Source organism: Lissotriton vulgaris, chromosome 3_1 (genome assembly GCF_964263255.1).
Source record: "Lissotriton vulgaris chromosome 3_1, aLisVul1.2, whole genome shotgun sequence".
In the NCBI taxonomy this organism is placed as follows: Eukaryota; Metazoa; Chordata; class Amphibia; order Caudata; family Salamandridae; genus Lissotriton; species Lissotriton vulgaris.
In genome coordinates this window covers 630,043,125-630,062,795 of record NC_141689.1, presented here as the reverse complement: position 1 = coordinate 630,062,795, position 19,671 = coordinate 630,043,125, and the positions used below count along the sequence as shown (strand labels likewise).

The 19,671-nt window shown below is 46.2% G+C and overlaps 1 protein-coding gene across 1 annotated transcript in view; it reads left to right on the top strand.

Moving 5' to 3' along the window:
* The window catches only part of KIAA0825 (KIAA0825 ortholog), a 2,177,598-nt gene that overhangs the window by 169,113 nt on the left and 1,988,814 nt on the right, over positions 1-19,671 (top strand). Inside the window, exon 2 of the mRNA XM_086960919.1 lies at positions 15,136-15,275. Coding sequence (XP_086817045.1) covers positions 15,145-15,275 — 131 coding nt within the window. The 5' untranslated portion in view covers positions 15,136-15,144. The remainder of the gene's footprint in view (positions 1-15,135; positions 15,276-19,671) is intronic.

Genomic DNA, 19,671 nt, shown 5'->3' with positions numbered 1-19,671 from the left:
CCTTTTGAGGTCCCTAAGCGGCAGGATTAGGCCAGAGCCTACTAGCATACACAAAGCTATTTAATATGAACCCGTCATTCATGGCACATATTGCCCGCTTGATCCCTCCCCCCTTTCCAATAGTTTGTGGAACACGTCAGTAATGATGCCCTTCGCCTATTTTATTCTCCATTGCTGCGGAGCCATTGGCCCAACGCTTGGAAGGCCATCAATGGGAGATTCCCCTGGACAGAACTATTCACACCATGTCACTCTACGAGGACGACCTGCTAATGTACATCCGGGATGCCTCTGTGGAGACCTTTAGGGACTTTGAGGAAGTGGCAGGCCTCCACATGAACTGGGAGAAATCATGCCTTTTTCTGTTTTGCTCCCCCTCGATGATTCACCAATGCAATACTCCATTAACCTGAAGACAGCAGAAGTCTGATATCTAGGGTCCCAATTATATCACCCTCAAAGGGACCTGTTCGAGGGCAATCTGAAACGTGCTTTCACAGCACTCAATTTGCGATTTTTGCCAATGACTATCCCTCGCTCCATCAGGCAGGATAGCACTCTCTAAAATGATTGTCCTCCCCCGCCTCCTCTAATAATTAGTGAATGTGCCAGTGTTCCCACATCCAAAAAGAACAATGGATGGACAGACCGCAGAACAATGCAAATCAGCCTTGACCCTGCGCCCAATAGAAACAGTCCATCCCGAACTGCCGGCCAGGTCCTCCCAGGACGGGAAACAAGCATCCTAGGACCGGTTTCAGGCTTTCAACCCTCATCAGCCAGGATAGCTTGACTCCATTGGCCTGGAGAGCATTGGACCCACATCTCGACATACCCGTCCCACTCGGGGTGACAAATGCAAAAAAAACAATTGATGGACAGAATGCAGAACAATGTCATACATTCAGTACAGTACAGAGATCTGGGACTAAATCCATCTTTTTTTTCCTCACCGTGCCATTCTAGTTTGGACCCAGCCATATGCAAATCAGTCTTGACCCCGCACCCAATGGGAACAGTCCACCCCAGATCTCTTGACTGGAGCAGAATGTTTGAATCATTCAGCATTCCGTCCATCATTTGTTGCAGTTACAGTGTTCCCACATCGGTTCTTATTTTTTTAGACCTGGATCAGATGCTGGGGGACATAATGTTGGATTGGGGGAGGCGCCAGGTAGCCCTGCATAAACTCTAATTACCGATGGGTCAGGGAGGGCTTAGGGTGCCCTCATTTGAGTTTTTCTATCTTGTGGCCCAGCTCCAATGGTGTCCCGCTGGCTAGCCGGCACCAATCTGTATGAGACCATTGCAGGGGAAAGCCCTCTTTCCCTGCACAATATTCATCAGCTCTTTCATCCCTCTTTTAAGACACATCAACCTCAATCTTGGTCCCTGCATGGGTGGATCTCCAGAAAATGCTTAGCCAGGTTCGTCCAGCTGATGAAAAAGGTAACCCCCTATTCCCCTAATATTCCCCTCCAGGGCCTCCCAGAACCTTTAGGCTCATTCACAACTGAACATCTTATAGAATGGACAACACGCTCCTTTGATACCATGGGCGACCTCCCAGATCCTTCTATTCGACCAACTCCACCAGGACTACACCATCCTCCCAGTGCTGTTCCTAATACATGGGCAGCTGATGACAACATTCTGACCCCTAAGGGGAGCGTTCGATGCAGAACCGCCTACCCATGTGTTGATAAACACCCTGTACCTTATGCGTGGGGGGCCGACACCTCATTACTTGGTTATAACAAAGCTATCAATGAACATAGGGGGCTCCCACTCTCGCACCTCTACCATCTTTGCAAGGAGGAATTTGGCAAGACCCCTCCACGATACTGAATGGTCCAAACCATGGTGTCCCCCCAGACTGTCCCCAGAAATTAACAGTTTAAAAATATCCAATATATGATTGTTCACAGGACATACCTCACTCTCTTCTAAAGCGTATGTTTCCTATGGCAAATCTTAAAGGTGCGGGTGCACTTCACCAAACTTTCTCTCCTGTTGGCCAGGTGCCTCGTAACCATGCACTGGAGGCCAAACATCCCACATATTTCCCCTAGTGGGACCAGGCACTACTCCGCTGGGGAGAGGCAGAAAGCTCAACACTACAGTGGGAAGAGGCCCGTCTCATTTGCTGACACCCCATAGCCGAAGCATGGAACGCTATGCTCACACAGTTCAAGGAACTGACCGCTGAGGATCCCCTTCCTTCCCAAATTCCTACATTTCTATAAACCGTCATCCCTGGACAAATCGTATCACGCTAGAGGCTACATTCCTCCGATGGCCGTCCCTATGCTCTCCTCCCTCCCTGTACTCTGTCCTCCTGTCCACAAGGGTCTTTAGTGTCAACTAACACATCCTCCCATCACCACTCGTGCTCTTCGCTGGTTACTTCTTTATGAAGTTAATAGCCACCCCCATCTTAGCCTGTGCCCCAGTTGGCGGAGACTCAATCTTGGCTGAGCCTAATGAAGAATTCATCTTTCACGTGGTGCTATTGGCTGCTTGATTGCATCCTTCCTCCTCAAAATCAAGTGTTTTATTGACGGTGATGACGGACTACTTTAGAAGCAAAGGGATACTGAGACTCTTCAAAGGTTTGATACTCTGACCAAAAAGAGAATTGTGGGATACAACCCTCAATTCCCGCATTCAGATACAAAAAAGGACTTAGTTTTGAGGTCTCTTGATGGTTCAATAAATATCAACAAGTAGGGAATGGAAAGGTAAAAAAATAGTTGTTTTTTGAAAAAACGAAATGAACACCATAGACCTACACGTGTTTTCTTGACACACATCGCTTCATCAGGGCCAATATCTAATAACTATGCACTATTTGCAGTATCCACAAAAAATAATGATATCTTTCAACTTGTATGTAGGAAATCGAATTCTTGGTTCCATAAAACTCATAAAAAGAAACTTTAACAGGGTCGGAAGTGGAACAACTGTGGGACGTTTAAGAAATATACTGTGTACTTGTGGATGAAACACGTGTTTTAATTTCGTTCCGAAAAAAAGATAACTCTTTTTGAAGCTTTCATTACCTACTTATTGAACCATCAAGAGACCGCAAAACCCTGTAATTTAAGGAGTATGGCTCTCTCAGTCCATCCTGTGGCCGCTGCCTGCATTAGCACATAAAACCCAGGCCTATTTACTTTGCCAATCAATTGTGTGCGTGCATAATAGGATTTCTGAAAATCACTATGAAAGTCTAAATGAAAAACATCGGGTACTGGTGTAACTACAGCTGCAATTAAGTTTGTTAGTCTGTAATTTTAGGCCAGTCCAATTGCTCACTATTTAGTTTTGTATAGTAACGGTTTTTCAGTTGTTAATATTATTATTACTGCGCACCCTTACGTATACGTTAATTATGCTTGGTGAATAGAAGATACTTCTGTGATGTGCATCATACAGTGGAATGCGGGGGTCAAATTTGTGAGCGCTTTTAGTTGAAGGATTACTAAACCATAGAAATGCAGACCACTAATTGTTATCTGCGTGTATATTGAGCACTGCACCATGATATGCAGAAAAGTACACAGTATAATAGTTACATATTTCAGTAAAGGTCTCCTAAAACGATAGTAAATCAATTATCTGTCGTGGATCAGGTGGCAATGAGGTGTGCAAAAATTAGCGTGAGGAGTTTGTCTGCAATTTCAATAGTGTTTTGGGAACACGTTTCCTATTGCTTTTTTTTACAGTCAGCACAGAAAGTTCTATTCCAAAAAATTGCGGCATTCTTAGTGCGGAAGTGTCGAGCTTGTGTAGATCTCGGCAGACAGCGAATTCTTAGTGGGAGGGGAGGAAACGGTGGATTAACCTTTGCTTCTTTGCTAATGAACACAGTATAATCCGAAGGGTCATTCTGCCTCACAACTGTTATTGCACAATTAAGCAAGCAGAGATAAAAAGTAATTACATCCCCAGTATGACCGCTTTATAGTGATTATTCAACGTTATGAGCTTCATTTGGCTTCATTTGGCTGCTGATAGGCTATTATTTGGTTCCTGCTTTAAATGTAAGATGGCTGCTTTGTACAGTGGAGAGCATGGGTGAAGGAGACCGCTTGACATGGCTAGTAGCAGTAGACGATGAAGGGAAACCTCACTTTGATCTTCGTCGATAAACACATTTTCCTGTGTTGCATCCGCCTAAAGGTCCGTCTCGCCGTGTTCAACTTGCCTCCTCCTTATTTGCACAGTAGTTCTTGCAGCAACTCAATTTTCCGCGATGACTATCCAGGTGCTTAAGCACTCTGTAATTTATAAGGCAGGGGTTTATTTCCTTTTCCTTCAGTCATCAGTCAAGCAGCAGAACTTATTTAGGGTTCTGAATCAATTATGATTGGTTATTCTAAATGATGTGCAGTGTGCAAAGAATGCAGTTTGATTTGCAGATGCTAAGTAGATCATGCAAGACTGAGAACAGCAAATAAATTGTTTTGACAAGCAAACTGAGAAAATATGACATGGGAGCCTTTGAGGAATACATATATGCAAACGAGGCTGTCATGTTTACAAAATGACTTTTCCACCAGAGAAGAGTGCTAAATAGTAAATGAAATGTAGCCTTTACAAAGCAGTCTAAATCTAGGAGGAATATTGTTACTTCGGTGGCAACAATTTATGTAGTGTCACAGGAAGTGCTTCTAAATTTTGATGGTAAACCAACAGCCTTGTTGGTATGACCTGTTTTTAGGTTAAGCCTACTAAACAAGTTGATGTGGTGTCTATTGAGAGATATATTGTGGCTTACCATGAGCACACAGTGTCTTGCAGGCCACCTATTGCTAAACATTGGTGGCTTTTTTTTACCAACCTCAGATATAAAAAAAAAAAAAAGAAGTGTTAACCTTTTAATGCCCATTCAGCAGTTTTTGTAAATACGTATATGTCGAAAACTACTGTAAGAATTTACACCAAACCAACAAAATCATGCTTTCTGAGTGAAGTTATACTTTCCTGCTAAGTTTGTTATAAATTGTTCAGTAGTTTGGGCTGCGGGTGCAAGTACAAATTCCTACCAGATCTTAACTTGGAATATATATCTTTCCCCCCCTTCTCGTAACAAAGGTTTGAAGCAAGTTATACTACCCTACTAAACAGCACAGTAAACTTCACAAACATTAGAAATACCATAGTTATAGTTACTATTTAAAGTCTTTAATGAAAAAATTATTTGCCCAATGTACACTACTGCTCAAATCGTAATATACATCTCAGCGTCACTCATCTACTCTACTAGAACTCGCCAATATCATATGCATTATTATATGAAATGACGTGTTTGAAATCCATTTATAAATTTAAAATATAAATATGGCGAGGTATAGTTGCTTAAGTGTGTGAATGACGTTAGGATTTTATAGTACGCTGTGGGTCGTAGTAGAAGTTGGGCAAATAATGTTTTAATGAAAGACTTTAAAAAGTAACTATAACTATGGTATTTCTAAAGTTTGTTTAGTTTAAATGCGTTGTCTAGTAGGGTAGTATTATATTAACCCCTACCTATAACCTACTTCTATTTTTTTGTGTGTATTTCATGGATTTGTAGAAGTTGAATATTTTTTTTACAGTTGTTACAATGTTATTAGTGGCATTAAAAAAATATATAATAATGTTAATAGTTCAAAGACAGTTTTTTCGGGGGAGAGTAGAATTGGGCTACACTTGTGTAGCCTAATGTGTAGTGGGTATATATTTGTTAAAAAACATTTTTAGGTACAGTTATATTTTCTCCGGTACTGAGTTACTATCTTGAAAGAACCGTGGTACTTCGCAATAGAAAGAAAGCATTTAATAGGCCAAAAAACATTTTTTAAACTTATAGAGGGCTGAGTGTAACAGTTCAGCTGCTGCTTGTGCTGTGTTTGGGTCCCATTTTGCATCATGGCTCAAGGAAGAGAACCAAGGTGCGCTTGCTCATGCTGCAATGGAGGGGGAATAGGAGGCCATTGCCATCACGGAGCAAGAACTGGAGTGGTAAAAGCACCTTAAACAGTAGGTGGTGTGGCAGTTCTTGACTCCTCCCGTGGGTGAGAAAAGAGTTAACACCCAGCATGACTAGTATCCTACCTCTCATTTCCTCTCTTAGTGCTTGTGAGCAACCCCATTTTATATATTTTTTAAAATAATCATATAGGCATTTGCACATATTATTCCTTTTATATCAGGACTGTACTAAACTAATACTAATTAACAGTACAACACAGAGCTTCTTTTTAACTGATTGTTAAAGGTGTATTAGAAAACACATGCAAACTGCCCTCTAAAACAATATGGCTGCATTTAGGTTTGGAAAAGAACACCAATTAGATAATTGCTTGTCATCGTGACTATATGTACCATGGTGGTACCCTGGTACTACATCAACGACAGATAGCACATAAAGAAAATACCTTACAGCTTAACATTTACTTACTCTGCTTACCCGCACTACCCCACAGAACTGCAATTTCAACCTAAAAAATAAACCTTTGGGGCAAGCAAGACTCTGCCCTACATCGTGAGACATACAGCAAGCGTTTGGCACCGCTTTGTTGAGAGGGTGCTCCGGGCGGCACCCTTCCACAGGGACCTGTCGCTCTGGATCCTGGCACCCATGGTATCATTGGAGGAGAAAATTTCCTTCCGGGCCTGGCGGGAGGGAGGCTGTGAGACCTTGGCAGATCTGTACCCAACTGAAACCTTCTTGACATATGAACAGGCGGAGGAGGCTTTCGACCTGGGTAGAGGACAGTTCCTGCATTACCAGGGGCTACGGGATGTAGTGAGGTCGCTATGGGTACAGCACTTGGAGATCCCCCCAATGACCTAAACCCTGGACGTAATACTGTCATGTGGTAGAGGCCGGCGACTTGTTTCCCTGCTGTATGCGGCCATGCGTAGGGACTCTACCCGGCTGGTCCCTCCGGCGTGGGCGGCTTGGGAGGAGGATTTGGGTGCCTCAGTGGAGCAAGAGCAACGCAGGCGTATTGGTGCCCTTACGAAGAAGGTCTCTTGTAATGCGCGCTTTAAGTTAATACATTTCAATTTCTTGTACCGCGCCTATCTCACCCCGATCTTGCTACAGCGTTACTCCCCGGGCAGGAGGGATGATTGCTCCAGATGTGGCGTAGGGGGAGCGGGGTTCCTACACTTGGCCTGGGGATGTCCAGTGGTCCAGAGCTTTTGGGGGACGGTGGTGGAATATATTATTGCCGCAACGGGGATGCGCATTACACTAACACCTTTGCACTGCTTGCTTACGTTGGTACCTAGGCCAAAGAAATGGAAATTGTCTTATAAATTGATGCAATTGATGCTTGTGCTGGCTAGGTACAGAGTGGCTATCACTTGGATGGGTCAGAGGGCTCCTGAGATTTCTAAGTGGCTGAATGATGTGCGGGAATGGTCACTAGCAGAAGAGACACATATGCAGAGCTGTAGAAGGGACGAGAAGCTACAGGAGGACCTGGTGGCTTGGCGTGTACTGTGTTCCACGATAGGGGTCCTAGACCAAGCCTCCCATAGTGAGTCAGAGGGGACGAGTGGAGAATTATTCTCACCGATGGATTCGGGTGCTGAGGAACATAATGGAGATGCCCCCGGAGTCATGGTAGAGGTGCAGTGCGGTGTAGGGACAAGCCCAGCGCTCACAGAATGTTAACTGGTATCTGATGTTTTGAAGTGTGTCATAAGTAACTATGTATCGCAGTGTGACCTCTGGTCAATCAGCCGTGCCTTAATGAGTCAGTCAATGTGCATATATGATGTTTTGATGCTGATAGGGGGGGGGATCTTGTTGTTTGTTTATTGTCTTAAAAAAATGACAAAAATAAAGTTCATAAAAAAAAACCTTTTCTCCAGTCTCAAACTTTTGAATTCGCTTTTCACTATTGCAAGGCATGCCGCTCCCATAAGATAATACAGGGTTACTTATTGCGTTTAATAAGTGATAACTTTCAGTTGGGAGCAGGTAGGAATATCAAATTTGATGCCTAAAAAATTGTAATTTAAAACCCTCTTTAATGATGAAGTCTGATTTTAAGTCCTAATTCTAAAAAAGCCACTTTGAGAAAGTTGGTCTTTTCTTGTCCTAAACATTTGGTGCCTGCTGCCTGTATCACATGACTTGGTGAAGCTAGCAGTTGGTCTTTTTGTATTGCTAAACACACAAGATGATGGATGGAATGTTGCACAATGGCAAAACATTCACCCCCAGTCACAGATCTGGGTTTAATCCATCGTTCTTTTGCTCACCACGTCACCCCAGTTCAGACATGGCCATATGCAAATCAGTCTTGACCCTGTGCCTCATGGGAACAGTCCTGCCTGAACTGCGAAGCCATGTCTTCCCTGGACCGGACAGTGATAAGAAGGTGGAATAGGTCTTAGCAGGATGGGCAATCTCGGACTTGATAGGTGGGTGGAGAGGTCACCTACCACACTTGCACATCGCAAAGATTCTGCCTCAGTACACTCACAAAGGGTTTCACGCTAGTCTTTTGTGCCCCCAGACAAGCTGGGGCCAGGGCAGGGATGCAGGAAATACCAGCCAGCGCTCTGTAGAGGGAAAGCGTCTCCTATTTCAAAGTGGGCACCCGGTATAAATAATGGCCCCTCAGACCCAACTCTACAGATTACTTCTGGACCTGTGAGTTCTGTCAGTAAGAAGTCTGTCCTCCTGACATGCTTGCTGACCAATGACTGCTTTGCTACCAAGGGCTGTTGTTGCTGCACCAGGACTCTTCTGTTGCTGTGAGCTGTCCTGCCTTTTTGTGTGGACCCAGAACTCCATTAAATCCCAAGGGCCAGTTGGGTGGCTCCCTGTTCAAAGCCACAGGGACTTAACCGGCTTCTTTGACATTGATGTATCCCGATGCAACGCAGACTGCCATCAACTCCGGCCCAGTGCAACACCTCTCGCCCTAAATGCTTCTAATCTCAAGTCCTCGCAAGCACCGGCAGCTGCTCTTTTGGTTTGGTCATCCCCCACTTTTTGCTCCAATGCTGATAGGTATGACCCTGAGAGTTCACTGGAGCTTGCTTCCCTGGCCTAGTGCCCGTGCTCTCTCCCTAACACAGATACATGTCAATTGGAAACTCCAATTGGCATGGACTTTAACACCCTTATAAGTCCCCAGTATATGGTACCAATGGTACCCAGAGTATGGGTGTTAAAGTGGTTACCAGGGCCCGAAGCACTGTTTGGGCAACTCTGAGTGACACATGTAAACTGATGACAGCAGTCCTGCCATTGCAGACTTCAGGAGCAGTGCAAACTGCTCGAACTCGACTTCGCTCTCACCATATGTGGAAAGTCTATGCACTATTTTTTTTTTTTTTTTTTTTGAAAACCTTTATTTGTGTAGATGGTTGCATACAAATACGGGCCTACAACCCAGAGGCCGGCCACAGAACAAACTGGAAAGCACCAATGTCAATAAAAGTACGGAGTGGTTACGCAATACTACACAGTGCTACGAGTCCATAATGCTAATTGAGTGTAACCTCCCGGCACAGGATCACAGAAGGTTAATTTTATGTTTAAAGAGTAGAGGATCGGTTGTATAATAAGCGTCCTGGTGCACATGGCGGGGAACAAAACTAACAACATTATAATAGGGAATCCATAGATTCGTCATCAGAATAGTCCGAAGCGTTCAAGCCATCGATGCCCTTGCAGTTCTTCTTCAGTCAGTGTCCGCCCACAACCTCATGTGCCCAAATACAAGCAGAACATCACCCTCGTGAAAATCAAATTAGCAGTAAGACGGACAAAGTTGCAATCATTATACAGCCCAACCCGGAGAGTAAAAGAAAATGAAAATACTAGAAAGAAGGAAAAGGTGACTCCACATTACTGTACCCTCCCCACGGCGATAATGGCGATCAACAATCCAGAAGCAAACATTCTTAGGGGCGGGGCGGCCAAGTCAGGATAAGCAGAACCTGAAAGTACTATATTATATAGGAATACCCAAACCTCCCCCCCCAGGGACTCACCCCGCGGGAATCACGCACAGTCATGGAGACCCAAGAAAAGGGACACAAAAGAGCCATAGAAACAAGTAACTATCTAATAGACCCCAATCCACCCGCCCCACCCTGCACCCCTGCAGAAGGCTATGGCCTACCCCTCCCAGCAGCGTGCCTGTCACCCTAAACATAAACCCGAAATATAGAAGGAGATAATATAGGGAAAGGAAAGAAAAAAGATAAAGAGAGAAAAAGGAAAGCCAGGGGGGAGGATACCATGTAACAAGGCGCACGGCACCCACCCCCCGCCCATACAAACAATTAGTGCAGCCCAAAAAAGAAACTGGCATGTTTTTCAGGTAGTCATACATAATAAGGATTCTGCAAATTATCTCAATTTGGGGCAGTCCATAACTCCGTGCACCGAACAGCAGTCCTCTGGATTACAACCCGGGCTCACCCCAGTCCTTTCTTAGCTATCGCCATGATGTATGTCGAAGTAGCGGGCATAATACAAAGCGGAGAGAAAAAACCGTGGAGCAGCCGCTGAACGGCCAATGGAAACAACCCATAAGATCTCCTCCGCCGACGGTAATGCAAAAGCCGTGTACGGCAGTCATGTACCTCAGTGTCAATGATCCCCAGCAGATCTTCCCGCAGGCGAACCAAGACATCGCTACCCCCCCGCCCCCAAAATGAGGGAAACAAACAGCAACCACCTCGGGCCCATCCGCATCTCCGAGGGACGGTCCGGGAGCAATGGCGGTCACCACATTATCTTGCACACAAGAATCCCGGGCCAAGGTCACTTGCCAAATTTTCAGCGCTCGTAGGACGTCGCCAATCGTGGGTTCACGCTCCCCACTGCAGGCCCCATCACGTTACAGCGGTACAGCATCGACATCCCGGGGCGTTCTACAGCACACGGCTTCAGTCGCCATCTTGCGATCACCGCGCCGTCTCTCTGGAACCAACTCCTGGGGCAGGCTCACAAGCAGGGCCCCCGCGGGATCCCCCTTAAGTATCAAAACAGCAATCTCGATGCAAAAATGAGGGCCACCAAAATGGGGGGGACCCGCCGGCGCCACCGCTCCGCTGGAGCCACTCTCCGCCACTGAGCGATGAAATTCGTAATGGCCGGGCAGGGCAACAAGGGGGGGAGCCACCAACACGGCGTCCCCCACACTCAACTTGCCGCACCTCACCTCTGGACCACCGGACGGTAGTCTCGGGCGCGTTCAGTTGCCTTCGGCTTTTTCGCACAACGGCCTCCTCCGGCTGGTCTCCGTCCTCCACCCGAGGCTGCCGCCGACACCGTCTCGCCGGCTACTCGCTGAAGGCAAGGCCCCGGTCTCCACACCACGGAGGCCGCACTTCCTGGGAGGACGCCGCTGCGGACCCACTGAACGCCGGAGCCACCAAGACGGGTGGTAAGTATCAGCAAACCTTCATTTATAAAATGTTATAGTTTTTGGGCAGCAGGATAGATGAATTTGGGCAGGGAGGCCGGCGGAGCCGAGCTACCGTGCGGCCATCACGATGTCGAGCTTGGCTCCTCCCCCTATGCACTATTTTTTAATATATATCAGTCACCCATAAGGAAGGCCTCCTGAGCCCAGGAAGCAGAGTGCATTATATATAAGGCGTGGACATGTAAGTGTAAGCTTATATGTCCCTATAGTGACCTTTTCCTTCAAAGACTATTGTAAGTGAGCATTGGTCCATAGGATAACATGGTCTAGCACCTGGGCAAACTCAGGGTCACCAGCTCTATTATGGTGCAGCCAAAATATGTCATGTTTGGTATCAAGCAACGTGTCTCATCACCCCAGGCACGATTCTCGTGTTCAGGACGATGTGGCATGCACCCAGATGGCTACCTTGGAGGTTTTCCACCTTGTTGCCCCAGCCTTTCCTGTTCTCTGGCTGCCAGCCTAAAGCTGTTGCCACTATGACAGGAATCTGAACCCCTGCCTTGAGGTGTGAACTCTCCCAGGAGTTAAAAACAATGGCCTGGACCAGAAGGAGGTCACAACTCCCTCCCTGACAGTACGGCTAGTGAATTGACACATCAAGGTGGTGAGCTTCATCGGGTCCTCTGAGGGATCTCCCAAAAGTAGATGATACAAGGCATTTTGGGAAACATAGTCCTGATCTCCAGCAAGTTTCAGGTGGCTACTGACCACCAGACGTTGAAATAATTTCAGCTGAGGTTATCGCTGCCAAGGCTTGTTGGTAGCCAGTCTGTTAACCGCCACTTTACCCAGTGCTGCACCTTGAAGGAACACCGCAAAACCTTCATCTGACATCAGCAGTGGCTTTGTTGTTGACTTTTTGCAACGGTGTTCTAACCTACACAGTTTAAGCAGTAAAACCAGCTCCCTAGTGGCACCACAGACAGCCAGGACAACTCTGCACCCAGGCTTCAAGAGCCAGCTAAAATCAAGCAGACTGTCATGGCTTGGTCCTGGGACCTGCATCACCTTTACCTTCTTTGGGTTTCACACAACTCGACATGCAAGTGACCGATTGTCACTGGTGCTTTTTCCCATTGACCCCATTGCTAATGGTTTGCAGTATTTGTTTGCCTTGATTTACTATTGCCTCTAAAATCGATAACTTCTGTAGTAATTATCTGATTTATTTCGTTTTGGTGTCTAAATCTCTTTACAAATCTGCTTTGTTTTAAAAAATTGGTGTTGGATTTCTTACGAGTTGTGTTGATTACTTATCGTCCATGTTGGTACTCTAAAATACTTAACACATGTTCCTCTAGTAAAGCCTGACCACTCTTTACAACTTTACCAGGACTGAGCTAAGGATTTATTATTGTCAAACCAAGGACCATCTTTGGGGTATTGTGAGAATATTGCATAGTGAAGCCTAACTAGCCTCTCTACATAATATTCAACGTTCCTCCAGGATTTTTGTTGTTTTGGTCTCAAATAATTTATAAAGTTTTACTCTATTTTTCTAAATTGGTGTGGGATTTTTCTTGTGTTCTATTTGCACTTTACTATTGTTTGAAGTGCTGCAGAAATACGTAACGCATTGCTTCTAAGTTCAGACTGACTGCTTTTGTGCCAATCTACCAGTGGGTTGAGCACATATTTGTGGTTGCTGCTTGGGTACGGGTTCACCTTTCTCAACCAGTAACACAATTTCCTACTGCAAGTGACTGCTGGAGCTTTGGAGAGACACCTAGGTAACAGAAGTCAAATTGAGGGCTTCATACTGATGGTCCATCACACACCTTTAGGCGGAGTGCGTATGTAACTGCCTGAATTGTCAAAAGAGTTAAAGGGGACTTTTGGCCCCCACACCAATATGAAGTCAAATAGCTGAGATCAGCGATCGCAAGCTTGAGTCTCCTGGGGTGTGTCGCTGCTGAATAACTTCAGCACGCATCCAGGTCTAATCCCTCAGCACAATGAACCCAGAATACCTATCTTGGAAGATATGAGACAGACCCTGCATCATTTGAAGCTCCTCCTTTGTCAAAATACATATCTAAAAACTTCAGAAAAAAAGTTCAAACAGACAAGTACTGTTTAACTCAGTCCATACTCTGGAATAAGACACCCTTGAATCTGAGATTGATATTATATATGATGTTGTTATAAATATGGCATTTTGTAGCATGCAGTCTACTATTGCTATGGCCTTTTTAGTGCACTCTACTGTCTGAGTCGTTTGTTAGTATGTTTTAGATAATGTGCGCAGGCTTTTCTCAATGGTGGGTGGAAATGTTTTATTCAGTGAGGTGTGGGCAGGGTCGGGCAGCCCTATAGGGCAATTGTCTGAGAGGATGGTCTGAAAATTCAGTGCATAGGCTGTTACCTGGACGGTTTAAGTGACTGTTTTATGGTCTGGTGGATGGGTTTTAATGCTGATCTCCCTAATATTACCACAAACATTGACTGCAGTAAGCATACATTCATGCAGTTTCCCATACCTTGCAAAAAACGTATACAACTTGTATTTATACGTTTAAACATGTCCTGTTTGCAAATGTGGGTCACTTTTTTATCTGATTCGCTAATGGGGATTTATTTTCTATCCCAGTCCGCCCTGGGTGTGGGTATCCGAGAGCATCCCAAGCGCATTGCTATTTTGTGGTGTTGGCTATATGGCATGATTTGAGTGTCTGCTGGACATGTCTTGGATGTTCCAGAGAACGTATTCTGTTTGTGTGAGCATCTGTGATAACAATTCTTTTTCTGATGCAGCTCTCTCTGTATTAGCACTACTGGTCTGAGTTGTGTATTGAATTATGCTAGTGGTGTATACTATTGAGTATATTTTGTTGTATTTATACGGTGCTTCCTAATAGATAATCAATAAATAGTATTGTACGGTGTAGAATGCATGGATTTTTTTTTGTACTATGATCAAGGCCACTGATATTATGCAGCAGAAGCAGACCAAATTATGTGGCAGGGTTGAGTAAATTATGCTGCAAGTAAAGACAAATTACGTGGCATAATACGCCACATTTTGCAGTAGTATTACTTCATTATTTGGGCACTTTTAAACTTGGTAACACTCTCTGGCCATTGATTTAACCTCATTATCAGCATTTTAATACCCAAATATAGCAATAAGCAACAGAAAGGGACCAGTCCAGCATAGGAAAGGGCCTTCCACTGCACGGCAACATGTGTTGTTGTATTTTTAGTACATTTTTAAATAGGAACAAACGTTTTTTTGTTAAAATCGGCAGCTAATGCGGCAGATGATGGATTGTGTGGCAAATCTGTAACTATGCGAAAATCGCTGTGGTCGCACAATCACTTAGATCCAGTGGCCTTTACTATGATATACCATTTTGAATTAGTCAGATACTAATAGGTTTTGTTGTGTTTCATGACTCTTGTTAGCACTTCTTTTCAATAACTCAGGCCACAGATCAAGACTTATGACTCAACCCACACCTTGACCTTCGTAAAACCAGTTGAGGTAGATGGCCTTTGTAACCCAGCCTGTAACACTTATGAGGGATGTACAAATAATCTCAGAAAAATACCCTTTGCATATCATTCCCTGCTGTGTGAAGCACTTATAAGCTTTCAAGCTAAGCAGTTTATTCCATTACCTATCGAGACTCAGAGCAACTGTTCATTGATTTTCCTTTGTGTTCTATTTCAGTGGCCAGAAATGGAATCTTCCCCAGGATATTCTCTTGATTTGTCCTACTTGGATTGTTTGGTGGATATGGTGCCAGAAGACCCAGAGATCCAACATATCCTGGGCGATATTGATGAGGATCTAAAAACAAATGCTCTCAGGTAAAACGGGTTACTCCATTTTATAACTGTTTTAGCCTTATTATATTGCAGAAGCGAAAGCAGTGTATTGTTTCACTGGACAATCAAAATAGAATAGATTTCTAACCATGCTTGTGCTAGAGTACTATTTTGTAATAGAATGTACCATGTAGGATGTACTGGAGCATGGCAATACACAATAGAAATAGATTTACAAAATGCTTAACATTCCATTCATTTTTACCACTGTTGTAAAAAACATAAAATTATGAATGGTTTAGCATGAGACGGATGGAGGGGGCGTGGCTTGGAGGCCGATGCGGATGGCAGCGTGAGCGCCGAGCTCCGCTGAGAAACTCTGTAGAAATCCTGAAAAGTGAATAAACCGGACCCAATCTCCCTCCGGGCAGTGGAGGAAAGCAGGAGGACCGAGTCGGGACAGAAACTCGGTCCCGAACCGGGTGTAAATCGCGGTTCTCAGGAAGATAACCGGAACAAGGGCAGAGGCTGGAAAGACGGAGAAAATAGCGGCATCCTAATAAAGGAGATGGACGAGTCGGTCGTGAGGGAGCTGAGACGGGACAGTCCGCGAACAGAGGAAGGCACAGAACACATCTGGCGGGGAGAAGGCTCACAAGAAATGTAAAATCAAGAGGCGTGTGGCTGGAACTGTGGATCGTGGTCTACGCTGCCCGGAGGATTTGCATGGTGGCCCATCGGCAGTGAGGGGAGAACCGAAACTGGAGACCTGAGCCCTGGGAGCGGAAACGCGGGCACCACTGGAGCGCGGCTCCCACAGCGAGCAGTAAAGAGACAATCAAGCCTGGAGGGGGATCAGCGACCACGCGGGATACTGGTGGTCCAGTTCTGGTGAGTGAGCTCAGATGGGAATCGTAGCGGCAGACGCTGGAGGCAGCTGAGGAGCCCCGGGACTGATGTGATCTGGGCACTGGCTCATGCACTGTACCGAGAGCTGTGGGAGATTGATTTGTCCCCTGTAAACGGCAGAAAGGCACAAGAGGGGCGGAAACGCAGGAACCGCTGCACCAATGGGTCATGAAATAGGACGTTTGTGGGACGCTTGAGGAAAAAGGGGCGCCATTTTGCTTGCATTAGAAAACTAAGACAACCAGTGGAACGCCACAACATAGGGCGGGATGCAGGGCCTATGAGAACACAAGGAGTGACGCATTGTGAGGTTAGACGGGCCGAGGCTTGGAATTGTAAATCCTGGCGAAGAGCTAGAGCTACACTACAACCCAGGGACAATTTAAAAGCAGCGGTGAAGCCGCAACCTTTTGAACGGAGCACAGGAGCCGTTGCGACTGAAGGGCGCTCATGGTGTGAGGACGCCTGACAAAGCTGCGCTGAGCCGAACTGGTGTCTGAAAGGAGAACAGACTGGGGGCTGAACATTCAAGGCAGACCCATGAAGGGGAGATCGCTGACTCCCGCTGCTACCAACAAGAGTAGGGAAGGAGCATAACACTTTGTTGTGGATAAGGACCAATCATTATCATGGGCAAACCAAGAGCGAAAAAAGAGGAGTCGCAGCAGCAGTCGGACACTGAGCCCCAGTCCCAAAATGAACAGGAACAACAGGAACGACAGGAAACACATCAAGAATCGGGCATACAATTACAATTTGATAAAATCTTGGCGGCCATAGCAAATTCCCGAGCAGCCCTACAACAAGATATTGCACAAGTGGTGACAGGCCTAGGCCTCTTGCGTGCGGACCATTCAAAATTAAAGGATAGAGTGGAGACCATGGAAAGGGCACTTCAGGAGGTGACTTCGGAACAGACTGCGCTGACTGCGACAGTGGCTAATGTGCTGGAGCGCATTGGAGTGTTGGAAAAACGAGCAGAGGATGCAGAAAGTAGGAACAGAAGGAATAACATACGCATAGTGAGACTGCCGGAAAAAGCGGAAGGGTCAGATATGGTGCACTACCTGGAGGACTGGCTGAAAACGGTGGTAGCTCCTGAGGGATTGTCATCCTACTATACCCTAGAAAGGGCGCATAGGGTTCCTGCGAGACCGCCGCAGCAGGGACGTCCCCCTCGACCAGTAATAGCACGGTTGCTGCACTTCAGGGACAGAGACTTGTTGCTCCAGAAAGCCCGTACTGATGGCCCCTTCCATGTAGGAAACAGTAGGGTCACCCTGTTTCAGGACTACACCTTTGAGATCCAACACCGAAGGGCGTCATTCCAGTCGATCAAAAAGGAATTGAGGGCAGAAGGTTTACAGTATTCTTTGTTGTTCCTGGCTAAATTGAGGATAGCGCTGGATGGAGGACTCACTTCCACGAAACGCTTGAGGAAGCGTGGGAATGGTTAGAGTCTTACAGAGCGGGCAAAGAGGGCCCAGAGCACAGAACGTCCGAACGCGTGGAGGGCCAACAACTCCGCAAATCGCAGAGGATACGACGGCGAGGATTGCATAAACCGTCGTTGTCACAAACTGTAGTCGAACAACGGGATGTCCTGAAGGCAGTAACGGATATATCCAGTGAACTGTTAGGAACTTCACGGAAGGGCACGGACACTGAGAAGGAAGTTGAGCACTCGGACACTGACACATCAGGAGCCGAAAGCGTACAAGCACCATTGGTCACTCCGGGAACGGCGGATGAGCTGCTGGATGAGTAGACCTATATAAGGACTGAGTGTAATGGGGTTGTTGAGAGCGAGAGATGATGGCTCAATAGTGTTGCAGATTTATTGATAAGACACTTGGACATATAAAGGAGATGAATTTAGGGTCGTGCCCACGCTGGCGAGCCAGAGCAAGGGTTGAGAACTTGCAGGGATCTGATGCAGTGCCTGGAGGGTGGTTGGGGAACGGGAATGTCATGTTTCTGGAGGGGGTTTGTAGCGGGTTTAGAATCGAAAGCACAGGGTCACCGGCTGGCACTGAGCACCCCCCCCCCCCCCCCCCCGCTGCCCTTAAGGCATGCCGTCAGTGATGACTGGTGGGCTACGTGATGACTTAGTTGTTGCAAAGGTTTGGATGGCGGCTAGCAATGTTGTCCTAGGTCCTGTTCTTGGGAGGGTGAGGGGTCAGTGGAGTTGGGGAAGGAGAGGGAATAAGGGAACCCCCGGTGTGTGTCGGATGCGAAAAATGAAGTAATGAAAGCAGTACTGCGTAGCAATGGGGACAACATCTGATCTACGATGTCTTACCTGGAATGTGAGGGGCTTGCATACAATGACAAGAAGGCACAAGATACATGCCTATTTGGTTAGAAGGGGAATACACATAGCACTGCTCCAAGAAACGCACCTCACAAAGGCGGAGGGAATAGCTCTGCAACGAAGATGGAGAGGGCAGGTATTCAGCACGACATACTCCGCATTTGCTAGAGGAGTATTGATATGGATACGGGCCGGGGTGCCGTTCCAGGTCACAAAGCAAACTATTGACCCTGAGGGCAGATTTGTGGCAGTGGAAGGGAGACTAAGAGGGAAGGAAGTAGCACTGTGTAGTATTTACGCTCCAAACACTGAACAGGCGGGCTTTTTTGAACAACTGTCTGGCTCACTAGCACATTACATCGCAGGGCCAGTGATACTGGGGGGAGATTTTAACTCTATTGTTGATGTGTCGCTGGATAGATCGCACCCACCTTTACTGGACTCACGTGTTCATAGATTGCCCAAAGGTAGACTGAATTGGCAGACTAAATGGGATTTGATAGATGTATGGGGCACACAACACCCGCAGGCCAGAGAGTATTCCTACTTTTCAGCAGTGCACAAGTTCCATGTCAGAATGGATGCAGTCTTGTGCTCATCGCAGATGTCTCCCTCAGTGGCGCACACAGAATACCTCACACAAACGTTATCAGACCATAATCCACTGCTATTCGACATGCGTTGGATGACAGCGCGATCGGATATTCCAACATGGAGGCTTAGGCCTGAAATGTTGGACGACCCGGTTTTCAACAGCGCCATAGGAGAGGGAATAACACATTATTTTTATGAGAACGCGAACACAGCAACCACGAGGGCGATAGAGTAAGACGCAGTCAAAGTAGTGATACGGGGGATCTGCATCAGTAAACACATGGGAGTGAGGAAAGTCCTGCTACAGGATGTTGAAAAAGCTGAGAGTAAGCTGAAGACAGTTGAATTAGCTCGACCTGGCCACCCTGAAGTGCAGGAGGAGGTAGTGGCAGCCAAAGAGGCTGTGGCGGGGGAGGTGGAAAGACTGAGGAACTATGACTACAAGGCCTATCTTACACGAGCGTATGATGAGGGTGACAAAGCAGGGTCGCTGCTGGCCTGGCTAGCTAATCCATTGTTACGGGGTTCGCCGGTCTTGGCCTTAACGGACCGAGGAGGAGACACGGTCTTTACGCAACGAGAAATTTTGCATAGGTTCCTAGCTTATTATGAGAAGCTATA